This window comes from Pollachius pollachius (assembly GCF_949987615.1).
Source record: "Pollachius pollachius genome assembly, chromosome: 2".
In the NCBI taxonomy this organism is placed as follows: domain Eukaryota; kingdom Metazoa; phylum Chordata; class Actinopteri; order Gadiformes; family Gadidae; genus Pollachius; species Pollachius pollachius.
Window position 1 is genome coordinate 7451080 of NC_136935.1, and position 16280 is coordinate 7467359.

The following is a 16280-nucleotide window of genomic DNA, read 5'->3' on the forward strand; positions in this document are numbered from 1 at the left end:
AGACGCATTTATCCAAAGCAACTTAAAATAATTACATATGTCAGAAGAAAGAGAAACAACAATTTCGGTACATTAAGGATGTTCATAGAACCAAGGGCCAAGCACTTACATTTGCTAGGTGAACCCATTCCCCGTATACAACTAAGGAAGCTAGGATAAGACTCTACAATGCTAAGTATTATATTCAAGTGCGAGGACGTACGACATACAATGAGTGCGGAGAGGGGGAGGGGGGCAGAGAGGGGGGGCAAGGGGAGAGGAAATGCAGTCTAGGTGAACTATGAACAAGTGATTCTTGAGTATTTTGCAGAAGCTGGAGAGAGACTGCACTCTAAACACACTAGCTAGCTCCTCCATGATGGGAGAAAAAGCTGAGGAGGAGGAGGTGGAAGAGGAGGAAGGAGAGGAAGAGAGCGAACAGGAGGAAGAAGAAAGAGGAGGAACAGTGAAGAGGAAGAGAGCAAAGAGACGGAGGACGAAGGGGAGCAGGAGAGCATTAAAGCCAGAGCCAGAGCAGAGGGTGGCCGAGGTGCAGGAGGCGCGGAGGAGCACGCAGGCGCACAGCACGGCGAGGTTAGGGTGGTTACCATGGCGCCTGACCCCGGCCATCTGCTCTCCTCATCCTCCCCATCCCAAGGTCGTTCAGAAACAAGGGGACGAGCGACCACGACTTCCTGTCTCCACAACTCTATAAAGACCACCCACTGGTGGGGTGGACCCCCACTCAGGGATGGGCTGCTAGACCCCATGGGGTATGGGGGGGGGGGGGGGGAGCACTACATTGGCAGGACTGTGATGTGGTTATTTAATACCGTAACAAGCTGGTGAAATATTAATCAAGTATGATGACATCAGGTGCAAGGCCTCCAGCAGGTGACTGGTGGCTGAACAGACACCAGATGGCCACCTGAGAGGATCCATCACTCCAGAGAGGGGGGGGAGGAGAGAAGAGGGGAGGAGAGGAGAGGGGTGAGGGGAGGTGAGGGGAGGGGAGGAGGAGAGAAGGGGGTCAGGAGAGGGGAGGGGAGGGGGAGGTGAGGGGAGAGGGTGTCAACATCTACCTTGGAACGACATAACCCTTTGAGATCAGACCTCCGATACATCTCACACTTTGTTTACTGACTGTTTTTTTCTGAATTAAACACACACTCAAGCGCCTGCATGAGTGTGTGTGCATGTGTGCGTGTGTGCATGTCAGAAGGTGAGATATTCAGCAGGTGTGGTGTCGATGCAGAGATCACAGCCTGGCAAGAAGGAAATCACAATGTGCACAGTGTCTAATGAATAGAAGAATACCTACAGAATACATAGAGCAGAATATAGAGTGCATACATAGAGCAGTACATAGAGTGAACACATAGAGCAGCATGTAGACTACGAGTGTAGAATTTAGGGCATTTACTTACTAGATTACTTACTAGTAGAATCATGCTAAAACACCTCACTTCTACCCTCACTAAATTCCAAGTAATCGGCATTGCAATTTCTACTTGTAATAGCAGGAATCCCTAATGAGCTCACAAATTAAACATGAAAAGACAGTTATTAAAGACTTTCGATGCCAATGCTTGCAGTGTGGTTAACATAAGTCTTAATAATTCCAAGTTAACGTATGCCAATACAAATAAAGTAACAAAATGCCAATATGAATACAAACATATGCAGAAAATATTAAAGTTGCCAATAATAATAATAATTAAAAAAGCATCCTTTGCCAATGCCAATTCTAAAAGATCCATCTCTTGTCCTGCTGCTATATAAACCAAACGTCTCCGTTGCTCTTCTCAGCGGTGGTGAACAGACGCCATAACCCTCTGCTCACCACTTCCTCTGCCTTCCTGGGCTGTGAGCAAACACTCGAACCAGCAACCCTGCCAAATACCAGCGCTGACAATTAACAGGTTGGCTGACTTCTGGAAAGTTACACAGACTGCTAAAGCTCAGCTCCTACTGACACACACGCACACACACACACACACACACACACACACTATAATCCCTCCATTATTTCCAATAATTTGTAACTAATGAGCTTTTCTGGTCGTTCCCCGGTGGCTCTTAGCACCCAGCTCCCTGAGTAGTCCAGCGGCCGCCCTCCTCCCACCCCCACCAGAGCCCTGACAACACTGAGTACTGCGGGGTAAGGGTGCTCCGTTAAGGGGAAGGACCTGGCAGCACAGCCTGTGCTTGGCATCGGCACGGTGAACATTTCTCTCCACATTCCCAGCCAACCGTTAGGTGCTCGGTTACGAGAACAATCCTCTGCCCCTAAACAGAACAGGAAAACGCTCCACCCAGAACTAGAGTTGTTCCGATACCAGTATTGGAAATTCTTCAGATTACTGCCTAAAATGCAGCCTCGGGTATCAGTGAGTATGCAAGTCTATGCGCCGATCTGATAACATCACATGACTAGCTCGTTAACTACACAGGCAGGGATCATCACTAACCCTGCGGTGTTAAGCTTCGTTCGTTAACGGTCGGAGGTGGAAAGTCGTAATCTGAAACGCGTCATCCCCGAATTACGTGCTTCCTAGCTACCGAGTCGGAAAAGGATGCTCACGCTTAACTAAAATAATACAAATGTATTATTATAGATTATAAATGTAAATTATCTAGTTCCGAACAAATATTTTGTCGACAGTAAGTGAACAGACTGTACAATGGCGTCACCGTAAGAGAACCCTTCAAAAATAACCAGTGCTATTAGTAGTTCCAATGCTAGATCCTGAATTGGTATATACACGGTATCGGCCGATACTCAAATTCAGGAATCGGCGAAGAAAGCAAATGGCATCGGAAACATCTCTACCCCGAACCCAAAGTGTGCGCGACCCCGCCCTGCTCACCTCCACGTCAGACACCTTCATGCGCGTCCCCTCCTTGCCCACAAAGATATCATCCACGTCGACCAGGATGTGCCTCTCCAGGGCCAGACACAGCCGGCGGCCCGTCAGGTAGGCGATGGCGTCCACGAAGATCAGCTTGTGGAGCCAGTAGTTGAGGTTGTTCCCGAACAGGACCCGCTGGATCCCGTCCAGCAGACCCAGGTCCTGCACCACGGTGGCGTGGAGGTTCCGGCCGGCGCCGTTCAGCGAGCTGGGCGGCGCCGCGAACGCCAGCGCGTCGGCGGCCTTGGCGCTGGCGAGCAGCACAGGCTCGTAGGTGGAGTGGTTGGACTGGAACACGGTCCAATCGTCGCCCGGCAGCGGGCCCTGCTCCACCTGGTTGGGCCGCGTGACGTACAGCAGCGGGGCGCCGGGGTTAATGCGGTAGTCCCGCAGGCCCAGGTGCGAGTGGAGGAAGAGCGGGAAGCCCTTGAGCTGCGCGCTGTGCAGGGAGTTCTCGTTGGCCTTGAAGAAGCCGATCACGCCCACGCCGTGCTCCAGGCAGTACTTGTCCAGGAGGTCGCGGTTCCAGGCGTCCAGGTTGACGTACTTGAGCAGGTTCTCGTAGATGACCAGCGCGTAGCGGCCGCGGTTGTGCAGCGTCAGCGTGGGCACGTCGCCCTTCCCCGGGGCGATCTCCGTCCGGTAGCGGAAGCGGCTCGACTCCAGGATGGCCACGATCTCCTGGCCCAGCTGGGAGTAGACGCTCTCCACGAACACCAGCACCACCGGCTCGGCGCGCGACGTGTCCACCGCCTTCACCATGCGCAGGCGGCCGTTACGGGGGGGCAGGTACAGGGGGGCCCGCTGGCCGCCCGGCCCGCCCTCCGTGCTGGCCCCGCCCCCGCCCGCCGCCGCCGCCAGGCCCTGCCCCCCGCCGCAGTCGCTGAAGGGCATGGGCGGGGCCTCCTTGATCTTGGGGTTGTTGGAGACGTAGTAGGCCAGGCAGGCCATGGAGAGCAGGCAGAAGAAGATGAGCACCAGGACCAGCCGGTGCAGCTCAAGCTGGCGCATGCCGCGCACCAGCCTCCAGACGCCCGCGGCGGCGCCCACCATGCTGCCGGCGGCCGGTGTACACGAGGGGCGAAGAGGGAGCGAGAGGAGCAAGAGGAGGAGGAGGAGGAGGAGGAGGGCTGAGCGGCAGGAAGAGGCGCAAAGTGAAGCGGAGGAGCAGCCATTTACTTTAGGTCACCATGACCCCCATCGCCACGCCAACCGCCCCGGTGATGCTCCAGGCTTGCCCCGGCTCCCGCTGCACCTCCCTGGGCCCGGGGAGTCTGGTAAGGAGGTCCGGGCTGGCAGATCCAGCGGCTTACAATCTAATCTGCAGTATTTACTCTCACTTTATCTCTATCACTTATATATCTCTCTCTCTCTCTCTCTCTCTCTCTCTCTCTCTCTCTCTCTCTCTCTCTCTCTCTCTCTCTCTCTCTCTCTCTCTCTCTCTCTCTCTTTTTCTCTCTCTCGCTTACTCTCTCATTGCAGTCCTTAGCTCAGCTAACGTCTAAGAGGATTTGGTCTGACCAACGTGCGTGTGCACACACACACACACACACACACACAAAGATACACACACACACACACACACACACACACACACCACCGCTGCCCCTCTCGCCCTCCTCCTCCTCCTCCCGTCTGGGCCGATCAGCAGCTCTTCCTGTCTGTCATCTCCCCTCAGGTGCGCTAGATGTCTGGCCGTGGTCAGAGGACACCAGGGGGGGGCGTCCCTCAGAAGCAGCCCAGGAAGGAGGCCTCAGATCTGGGCTGAGGGTCCGCTGATGTGGGCCTGCGCTGGGGGCCGCGGCCCCTGCCGTGAACGGTCCGACTCATCTCTTAAAAACACCTGCAGGGACAACAGACAGACAGACGGGGGTAATTACTAAGAGATGATACTTTCAAGTATACTTTTTGTGCAGTGATACTTTTTCTATTTTGCATAATGCTTTGATCCCAAAGCGACGTTGACTTTAGGAGGTGGCAGGATAGATAAAAAAGGTTTGGGATTGAACTTCGTACTCGAGGATGCATACAGTAGACCGAAAAAATGGAGGATCAGAGGACCCAGGGGGAGAGAGTCAAACACCATAACGGGGAGGCAAGAGGTAGAGCGAGTTGACTGGTAACCCTAAGGTTGCTAGTTCGATCCCCGGCTCTTCCTAGTGTCGTGGTGTCCCTGAGCAAGACGCATGACCCTGACGAGCTAGCTGTCCTTGCGTGGTTGACTCCGCCGTCGGTGTGTGAGTGTGTTGATGAATGGGTGAATGTGAGGCAATATTGCAAAGCGCATTGAGTGGCCACTGGTTAGGAAAGCGCTGTATAGATGCAATCCATTTACCACCACCACCAGAGGACCACTCTCTGCCCACCTCCCCACAGAGCTCTTTAGAGAGCGCTGTGTTTTAGTGGCTCTGGAGTGAATGTCTTTAAGCCGATATTGACCAAGCCGTTAGGAGTATCTCTTTACCAGGGGAGTGCTGCTGAGCTGTGGGTCACAGCTCTGTGGGTCGGATCTCTGTGGGTCCTAACCCTGGAGCCCATCTTCACGTTGGATGACGTCGGTGTATCTGCCCCCACTCACGTCATGATGCTCCAACACCAGGCCGTAATGACGGCGTCCCATTGGATGGAAGAGCATCACCGAGGCAACACCAGGTGATTAGCAGGACTGCCCTCACGGCTACCGTCGTTAGCTGTTAATACAGCCTTAATCTTATACTTCGTCTGTTTATAAAACCATATCTTATACTTAGTCTGTTTAAATAGCCTTAAACTTAAGCTTAGTCTGTTAATACAGCCTTATCTTACACACACACCCACACCCCCACACACACAGCCTCAGCTGCTGGCTTCAAAGAGGTTGCTGTCATGTTTCTCCGTCAAGGTGAGCATGTCAGGAGACAGGTGCGTCGATATTTGCCTTCTTAGAGGCGGCACGGAAAATCAAACAGGAAAATGCATTGAATTATTAACATTTTCGCTGCAGGGTCAACATGTTTTAGGGCTGGACCAGCTGCTGCAAGACCATCACTTGTCATGACTACAGACCCAGCAGGGGTCTGCGGGGAGGAGGAGGAGGAGGAGGAGGAGGAGGAGGCGGAGGAGGAGGAAGAGGAGGAGTCATAGCTTTCAAACCTTGAGCGAGAAAGAACGAGATAGAGAGAAATAAAGAGAGAATGAGATAAGTAGTGAAACGGAGAGAGACAAAGACAGGGATAAACAGTCAAATGTAATTGAGAGGGAGACAGATGCAGGAGTACAACAGGCCCGTTTGCCATGGTTACGGTTTTTGATTGACAGGTTCAACCCGAGGAGAAAAGACGACCCACACTAAACATCTGTCCATCTCTGGGCTGATGTCACCCTCACATAAACACACCTGTACTAACACACACACACACACACACAGAGAGCATGAGGCGTATGCATGTGGACCCCTCTCATCTACAGGTGGGGTGCGACCTACCCCCTGGTGGTGTGTGGAGCTCTGACCCCAGTCAGGTAATCACACAGACCCTCAGAGCCCCAGGGGGCCGTGTAGAAGAGGCCAAATGGAGGGCTGGGCGACACCCATATAAACACTCACACTCTCTCTCTCTCTCTCACACACACACACACACACACACACACACACACACACACTCGTACTAAAACACACACACACACTCGCATTAACACACACTCGTACCAACATATAAACACACACAGTGACGACAGTGAGTGCAACTAGTGGTTGAACACAACTACCCTGGAGATGGCGGGTGTATCCAAGAGGGGGGCTTGTTTAGGGTGTTGTTGGGTTTATGTTCCAGGAGATTCTGAACAGATCACATGACACCAAGGAACCACATCAAAGAACCCAGAAAGCTCCCAGAACACTGCCTCTCTGTGCATAATTTCTCCTCTGAATTAATTATGTGGGTGTGTGTCTTTTGTGTGTGATTCATGTATTTGTGTGTGTGTGTGTGTGTGTGTTTGTCGGGTCTTTGTGTATGTGTATGTCTTTGTTTGGGTCTTTTTTTTGATGTATGACAACGCATTTCTAAATGCAGCTTTTTGCAAGACATGACACAACAATTCTGTGTAAATGTTTGCCTGAGGCAGTGTGTGTGTGTGTGTGTGTGTGCATGTCTCTCTCCCTTGTTCAAAAATAACCTTAAGGCCATGTGGAATCTGCAGCATTCCTATTGGCTGAGGGGATAGGTAAGCAGCGGGAACGAATTATCGTAGAAACAAGAAATGTTCTCAAGTTTGACATTCCTGGAGAGAGGAACTCGAGGTCCTCCGCCTCTTCCACGAGTCGGAACAAGAACACACACACACAATTTCATCTCAACGAGCGGCCAGCCTCTGTATGGACCTGCACCTGGTTGGTGTGTGTGTGTGTGTGTGTGTGTGTGTGTGTGTGTGTGTGTGTGTGTGTGTGTGTGTGTGTGTGTGTGTGTGTGTTGCAGAGCACTGGGTACATTCTCCAGGAACAAAGTTACAGTCTGTCTGGGAGGCCGGTTGTTCCCTCTGCACGGCGATGGCCATTGTGTGTTCACACCAAACACCACATTTCTCGCCTGGTCGCGGTGTCGCATGAGTTTTGACGCCTGGCAAGTCATAAACCACCGCCGTATGATTTGTGCAAGTTTTATTACGCGACTTTAGTGTATGAGGAAGATGAATTGTTGTGGAAGTACCAGAAGTTGAAGTACCAGAGACTAGATTTCATACTATCTAGATTATTAGATTTCATACATACTACTTCATACTATCTTCCGAAGGCGCACACAGCTCTGGCCGTGACTGGATATATTATATAGATATATATATTGTATACTATCATATATAGAGCTCAGGGGGTCGCAAACGGCAACAATCACTTTCTTCTCCAATGCTGCGGATCACTCTGGACTGCACTGCAGGGAACGGTTGGCCAGTTCAACGCTGATTGGCTGTAACGTTACATCGCTTAGGGCGTTGCGCTACTAAATCCTCGTGAACGCACTCGCACGTACCAGGGCGGTCATGCCACGCCAGATGTCGAATCTTGCTGCAGGTATTTCGAGCGACAAACGTTGCCAGATACGCTTCTCTACGCTGACTTTGTATGGAGTACAAATGTATCGTGTCGCCCCCTCAAGTTTGGTGTGAACGCACACCTAGGACCACGGGGGCCTCCACACCTCGGCCCCCCTGCTGGGCCCTGCTCCTAGCTCAACTGAACCAGCCTCCAGACAACTCAACGCTTACAATCTGTGAACCTGAATCCTTCTCATCTACAGAAGACAAGATCAAATGTTCTACATCTTTAATAATCCCACACTGGAGATTCAGATGTCCCAGAAGAAAGTAATATACGTGGTGTGTATATGTGTATTGACCACATGAGAAGCGATGTGAATTTAAAGGGGATGTTCATAGCATGAAGATGTCAGAATGAATACCTCTACCTCATTATTCGATGTGCACTGGTGCGTTGAGAGCTACTGACAAACAGAGGGATTGACTGAACAATCCTCACGCGTGACCTCTTATGACCTCTGAGTGGTACAACGCACAACCTCTGTATGACCTCTGAGCAGTTTTTATAACACAAGTCGATGTAGTCAGGGCTGAGTTCATAGGGAAATGGATAAGAGAGAGAGAGAAACAGAGTGATTCAGAATGTGTGTGAGAGAGAGCGAGAGAGCGAGAGCGAGAGAGAGCGAGGCCATCTTGGTTCCGTAGCAGGTTCGAAAGGCTGGCGTGGAGACCAGGCGGGAGGGAGAACATTTGGGCAGTTTTGTGTACCTGTGTGACACATTCTCTGAGGAAATCTGGGCTATAACACCGCAACCTCTGCATTACACCAAGGGGAAAGGGGAGAGAGAGGGAGAGATAAACAGAAAAAGAGAGAGATAGAGGGCGAGAGATAGATAGAGAAATGGAGGAAGAGAGATATGAAAAGAAAGTGAGAGAGCGAGGAAGAGAGCGGGGGGGGGGGAGGGAGGGAGAGAGTGAGCGAGAGATAGAGAAATTGACAAGCAGTTAAATTGGCCAAGTGTGGATTAGAAAAACAGAAGATAAAAAATATGGATTAAACCCGGAGTGGAAGAGAGCCAGCAAATTAGGAAGGCAGTGAGATAGAGCAGGAAGAATTGGATTTCCAGGGGTGGGGGGTGGGGGGGGATTTACAGATAGAAAGATTTACACTCACACAGAAAGCAAGCAATAGGGGGGAGGGAGGGAGAGGGAGGGAGAGAGAGAGAGCGCAGTACAGCGAGATTTACAGAGCGAGAGGGAGAAAGAGCAATACTGGGAGATTTACAGAGCGGGAGAGCGAGGGAAAAGTGGGAAACTGGGAGATAACTCTGCTCGTTAGAACAGAATAAATATTTGAAGATAAAACATGACACTTAATTAGCACCGCGCCGCTGCCTGTTAGCTAATGGTGGAGGCTCTCACCTATTGACGACATCACTTAAACACTGCACAAACACAGGCCCCGCCAGAAACCTGCACGCACACCAACACACAGAGACACACACACTAGAGCTACAGCGCACACATACACAGGCACACACACTAGACACAGACGCACACACACTAAAGACACACAAACATTAGAGCTACAGAGTACACATACACAGACACACTCAACACATGCCACACACACACACACACACACCGACACTCGTCATGATATTGATATGCAAGACATTCTGCAAGCTCCACTCATGCCAAACGTCACATTGACTAGGGGGAGATGTGACGCCTCCTGTCTGACGGGTGTGTTAGAGATGGAGAGAGATGGAGAGGGTGATGAGAGGTGGAGAGGAGGGGGAGAGGAGGAAGAGAGGGTGAGGGGAGAATGAGAGGGTGAGGATGAGGAGAGGTGGAGAGGAGGTGGAGAGGGTGAGGAGAGAATGAGAGGGTGAGGATGTGGAGAGGTGGAGAGGAGGTGGAGAGGGTGAGGAGAGAATGAGAGGGTGAGGATGAGGAGAGGGGGAGAAGGTGAGAAGATGAGGAGAGGGAGAGAGGATGAGGAGAGAAGGATAAAACAAGAGGAGGGGAGAGAGGAAGAGGAGGGGGGAGGGTTGAGAGGGGAGAGGGTTGAGAGGGGAGAGAGGAGGAGGAGTGGGGAGGGTTGAGAGGGGAGAGAGGAGGAGGAGTGGGGAGAGGAGGAGGAGAGGGTGAGCTGAGGGGAGGATGGGGGCGATAAAAGCATGGAGGGATAAACGAGGCAGGGAAATTGGTGAGAACAGCAATGCGATTCTCACCAAGATCAAGCAGAGAAAACCTGAACTGAGATCAGGCACTAGACGTGGGGGGGGGGGGGGGGGGCGTTGGTGGTCGTTATTCAAGGTGAGACGATGCGAAGGCCGTTAGAAACGCCTGAATCACCGCGGAAGCAGCAGAGTCCATGTCGTGTCGGGCTGTTCGTGAGTCAACACACCATCCCAGAGTTCCAGCGGTGGAGGGCTGCCATTAACGCGTGTGTCGGCCATCCCAACATCATCCGAGGAATAATGGAACCGGTTCCTATGGCAACGGACCAAGTGCTGGCTGCTGTTGCTGGCTGGCAGCGCTGCTGGCACAAGTCAGCCGTCGAGTGGCACCGAAACGCTGCGACCCGATTACAGGAAGAGAAAAACAACAGGAGAGTGCGAGCGAGATTTAGGCAGAAGAGGCGATGGAAGTGTCTGAGCATTGTTTCTCGGGCAGTGAAGAGGAGCCTAACCAGCGATGGATAATTACAGGGCTCTGGTACACTGGGTGGGCACAAGACGAAGCTGGCATCACAGCCCGTCAAGAGTCCTTCAAGTTAAGGATGTTTTTCTTGTGCCGTTCGGATGTACAATGTTCCCTGAGTCACACCGAACCGGGAGAGTGAAGCACACTCACGGCCGACAGCATGGCCACATGAACAGAGGCAGAACGACTGCTATTGTGGGAGAGAATCCTTGAGTTCTGAGGGGCAGGCAGAAAGGACCTGCTCCACAAAGCTGGGTTGCCATGCGCCAGCCAAGACGCTGAGTCACAAGTTTGCAGATAAAGATGTAATGAACTCAGATGCCATGCCAACGTCTGCTCCGAAGTTAATCTGAAATGTTACAGCACCTTGCAGTTCAGTTCAGCCCGCCCACACCTGCACCAACCCATCAGAAATTATTCATGTTATCAAGTGGTGATTCTACTTTTTATGCCAGGTCCTCACATTTCTCTGACTTTTTACATCAACAATCCCTGACATTCTAAATGCCTCAATCAGAGAGAGGCAGGCGCCAAGCCAACCAGAACAGATAGTCACTAAGCGTTTTAATCACTAACAGGCATTAAATTATAGCTTTTAAATCTTACCAATAACACCTTTCATCTAATTGGGTTTAAGTGAGGTTGTAATCAAACCTGCTAGTTAACACGGGTCTTAGAGGAGAAGTGTAGCACCCAACTATGGGGTCAGAACAGTCTCATTAATAATGAATGCACAGAGAAGGATTCACAAATGTATTTTGGGATTTATATTTAAATTACTCTTTTCTCACAAATACATTTCAATGCACACACAAATGGATATCGGTATGTATAAATGTAAAATAAATCCATAAACAAAAATAAGTTTCACAAACACATTTCTGATCCACACACAAATATGTCTTGTTTTAAATAAATGTAGTAAAAATCCATAAATATATGAATAAAAAAAATATCAGATGCCTCCCTCGTTTTCAGCCAATCACTTGATTCACGTGATTGGCTGAAAACGAGGGAGGCATCTGATTGGCTACAGAGAGTTCCTTGTTGAAAAAAATGCATTTGTGAATCCAGCCACGTCAGGAGAGTCTCAAAGATCCACACATAAATACAGATCAGTTCACACACAAATGCAAACAAGTTCAAAAATGAAAAGCTTCTTGTTAATTCAAGTTTAACAGTTTGCATATAAATGTAACATCCAAATACATTTTTGATGAAAATTGCAAATATTTTTTTAATTCCTATATTTCTGGATTTATATTACATTTATTTAAAACAAGACAAATTTGTGTGTGGATCAGAAATGTGTTTGTGAAACTTATTTGTTTAGGAATTTTTTTACATTTATACATACCGATATCCATTTGTGTGTGCATTGAAATGTATTTGTGAGAAGAGAGTAATTTCTATATAAATCACAAAATACATTTGTGAAGCCTTCTCTGTGCATTTATTATTAATGAGACTATTCGGACCCCATACCCAACCATCATACCGCGAAGCCCTGTTAGGAGTGTGCACAGTGTGTGTGTTTTGCTGTAGAAGAAACAAAAAATGTACATTTACATTTAGCAGATGGTTTTACCCAATGCAACTTACAATAAGTACATTTGTCAGAAGAAGGAGAAACAACAATATACCGCTGTCGGTACAGAAAGGAAGTTCAATGAACCGACTGCCAAGTGCTAACAATCGCTAGTTTAACCCATTCTCCGTAGACAACAAAGACAGCTAGGATAAGTACTATTTTTAAGTGCCAGGACGTACAAAATACAATAAGTGTATAAGAGGGGTAGGAGGGGGAGGCTATGAAGTCTAGGTGAACTCTGAATAAAAGAGAAGTATAAACCAGTGTTTCCCCTTCGTTGTGCAACAGGATTCCTACACCACAAACACTCCCTAGGTTGTGTAAATCGAGTGTGTGTGTGTTTCCGGCTGGCGGGGGACATTAGACTTCACTAGGTTGTGTAAATCGAGTGTGTGCGTGTGTTTCCGGCTGGCGTGGGGACATTAGACTTCACTAGGTTGTGTAAATCGAGTGTGCGTGTGTTTCCGGCTGGCGTGGGGATATTAGACTTCACTAGGTTGTGTAAATCGAGTGTGCGCATGTTTCCGGCTGGCGTGGGGACATTAGACTTCACTAGGTTGTGTTAATCAAGTGTTTGGGTGTTTGCGGCTGGCGTCGGACATTAGACTTCACTAGGTTGTGTTTATCGAGTGTACACGTGTTTCCAGCTGGCATCAGGGACATCACCCAGCTTCTTCACAACAATATACACGTCGGGCTGGTTCACAGGAGTCGGGCGAAGGTACGACTGGGGAGCTGCCGCGGTGTATGGGCGTCTGTCAGGCGCAGCTACGAGTGCCAGTGACAGCCCAGTAAAGACAGCATGGCCCCCGCTCAAAGCTCCACTTTACAGTACGGGAGGAAGCAGACTAAAAATATACGCACATTGCAAACCTTTCCCTTCACTAGCTGTCAAAACAGCAGCGCAACAGGGAGAGGCTTGTATGTGTACATTAAGGCAGTGTGTGTGTGTGTGTGTGTGTGTGTGAGATGAGTAAGCCCTGTGTTGACGACTGAAGGCCATAGCAGTTTAGTAATCACAGCTGTGTGTGCACGCAAACACACCAAATGGTGCACACACACACACACACACACACACACACACACACACACACTACGACCCGCGCATACACACACACACACACATCAGAGGACAGCCACACTCACACACAATCCCGTTACACACACACACACACACACACACACACACACACCTCAGTGACCACATTAAAAATAAATAAAAAACGGGTCAACATAGGAATGTTCAAAGAGGATAAAGAAAATAAAACATGGACGAAAAACATCCAGTTTCGGACGTGTTAGGCTTTTATTTCCGTGTTACCGCCTCACTGAGAAATGAGAATGTCGTTCTGCATTTTGTCCAGAGAACCGTTGAATATGCGTGTTTACTTTCGCCGGGTGGGAGTGAGGTGGCTGACCTCATGCCCTGTCGGTTGTGTTTAGATTACTCTGCGTGTTCCTTCTCCTCTCCAGCACAACTGAGGGGGTAACAGACTGAGGGGGTAACAGACCGAGCGGCCATCCCCCCCTGCCCCGGGCCCCCCCTCCCGGCCCCCAGCAGACATCACCACCCCGGGGGTAATCACATGTCAACCGCCCGTCGGTGTGCGGGGCATCGCCCCGTCTGTGTGTGGTCGCCTCAGCGGAGCCTGGGAGTGTGTGTGTGCGCTGGCCGGCACACAGCTGCCATCGTGTGGGTAGGAACCTGAGACATTACACATCGGAGGCTTGACTCCGAGCCTCCACTCCCACTCAACCGCGTGTTACTTAAACATGTGCATCACTTTGTGTAAGCATGGGCGTTTGCTTGTCTGTTTGTGTATGCACGCATATGCACGGCTGTGTGTGTGTGTGTGTGTATGCAAGGCTGTGTGTGTGTGTGTGTGTGTGTGTGTGTGTGTGTGTGTGTGTGTGTGTGTGTGTGTGTGTGTGTATGCAAGGCTGTGTGTGCGTGTGTACATACATTGATGTGTGTAGAACTGTGTGTGTATGTGTTTATGTTCTGCCTTTTAGGCATGTATGCAAGCATATCGACGCCTATATGCAAGGCTGTGTGTGTGTGTGTGTCTGTACATGCGTTGTGTGTTGGCTTGCCTGTGTTTAACGCTGTGTGTATGTGCATATGCTCTGACTTTTAGCATGTCTGTTATATATCGACAGCTATATGTAAGGATGTGTGTGCCTGTGTGTGCGTGGATGGATGTGTGTGCGTGCCTGTGTGTGGATGGACTTGTGTGTGTCTGTGTGTGCGGTGATGGAAGTGTGCGTGGTTGTGTGCGTGGATGGACGTTCGGTGCGGTCGTGGGGGCGTGAAAGCGTCCATCTTGGGAAAGACCTTTTACGCATCACGTCTCCGTCCCCTACAGGAAGCCCTCCGACAGAAAGTGACACGTTTACCGCGTTCCACTGCCGGAAAAGCAGATCACAAGAGCGTCCGGGTCCATTAGCCAATCCCAGCGCTTTGCTGACGCCAAGACAAACACGGGCTCCGTCGTTAAATACAATGTTAAATTTGAACAGCGGCTGGCAACACACGGCGCACACCAGAAGCAATTCCAATATGCAAATAGCGCCCATTGAATAGCGAGTGTTTTGTTTGCTCTCCCCCAGTCCTACTGAGGTGTTTATGTAGAAACACATCATCAGCAGCCATACTTCATAACCACAGGAATTACATCCGCTAATTGGCATCAACAAGCGTGTCGCCGGCCTGCTCCGCGGCGCAGGCCGGCTAGCTGAGCCAGCGCCTATCTCTGGTATACGTTTTAATGTTTTAATGTAATCCCGTAATCCCGCCCTCCAGCCCAGCGCGCGTCGGCAGCCTCAGAGATATGATTATGTGCGTGTGTGCAGCTGCTGTAGTCCTGCCGTTCTCCTCTCTTCTGCGATATCGCCGCCGAGAACCAGCGCGACCAACGGCGGAACCGTTTCCTGTTGGAACCCGAGCGAGCGCGTGTCGGCTCAGCGGCTAACGATGGCGTCCGGCCAAGTCCGGGGCCTCGCGGCCGTCCTCCCGCTCCTCCCCCTCCAGCCTTCATCGATCTCCACCTCATCTGCTGTGCTAGCCGTTTAGCCAGAGCCGCAGCACTACCGCAGGGTTAATTCCCACACTTTGGTGCTAATTGCTAGCATTAACATCAGTATTATCCAATTACAGCGGAGGTGCCACCGCAGTCAGCAGGCGCAGTGCAGCGGGGTGGACTGACTGCAGACAGAGCAGAGGTATTCACGGGGGTGTGGGGAAGGCAGCTCAGAGAGTTTCAGGAGAATTGGCGTCGGTGGGGGGAGAACCTTGGTTGACGTCCACGGTTGTTAATATCTGAATTTATGCTCTGGTGACTGCCATTTGTGTTTGGATCGCTCTCAGCCTGCCCTCTGAGTCGCTCTGTATAAATCTGTCTGCTGAATGACCAAATGTTAAATGAAATGAATGATGACAACTGACCTATTGAAATCAGATGCTTACAGGTTATGTACTGCGGACATTTGGGGATGGGTGAAGACCTTTGATAGGTCGGTTTTATCCTCGGCACGTTCCTTGCGATAGGACGGTTTTATTCCGGACCCGCCCCTCGCGTTAGGTTGGTTTTATTCTGGGCCCAACGACTGTGATAGGTCGGTTATATTTCTGGCACGCTGCATGTGATAGGTCAGTTTAAATCTGGGCACGCCGCCTGTGATAGGTTGGTTTTATTCAAGGCTGCGCCGCCCTGGGATTGTTTTGGAATGGCACCATCCCGTCCTGTTGAACCTATGACCCGCCGCCGACCAATCGAGTGGACGTCAATAAAACCGACCTATCGCAAGCTGCAAGGCCGGCCTTCGCCGCTCGCGATAGGTCGGTTTTATTCTGGGCATGCCCCAGCCTCGTGTGCTCTGGTTAACAAAGGCAGCGGTTCACCATCACGAGAGCCTCCATGCATCCACATCTACTCATCACCTCTATTCCATCCATCTCTATTATTAGTTTGCTCATCAACTGTAATGTTCAATCATGTGAACATTGACGTGCTCGAGTTTCGAAGAGGGAAAAAAAATTATGCCGGGCGCGTTTTTGCCGTGGGCGCTCCAAAGATGAC

General features: G+C 50.4%; 1 protein-coding gene across 1 annotated transcript in view; it reads right to left on the bottom strand.

Moving 5' to 3' along the window:
• Positions 1-16280, bottom strand: part of ndst2a (N-deacetylase/N-sulfotransferase (heparan glucosaminyl) 2a) — a 76124-nt gene that overhangs the window by 15810 nt on the left and 44034 nt on the right. The window contains exon 3 of the mRNA XM_079729679.1: positions 2850-4734. Within this exon, the coding sequence (XP_079585805.1) occupies positions 2850-3944 (1095 nt within the window). The 5' untranslated portion in view covers positions 3945-4734. The remainder of the gene's footprint in view (positions 1-2849; positions 4735-16280) is intronic.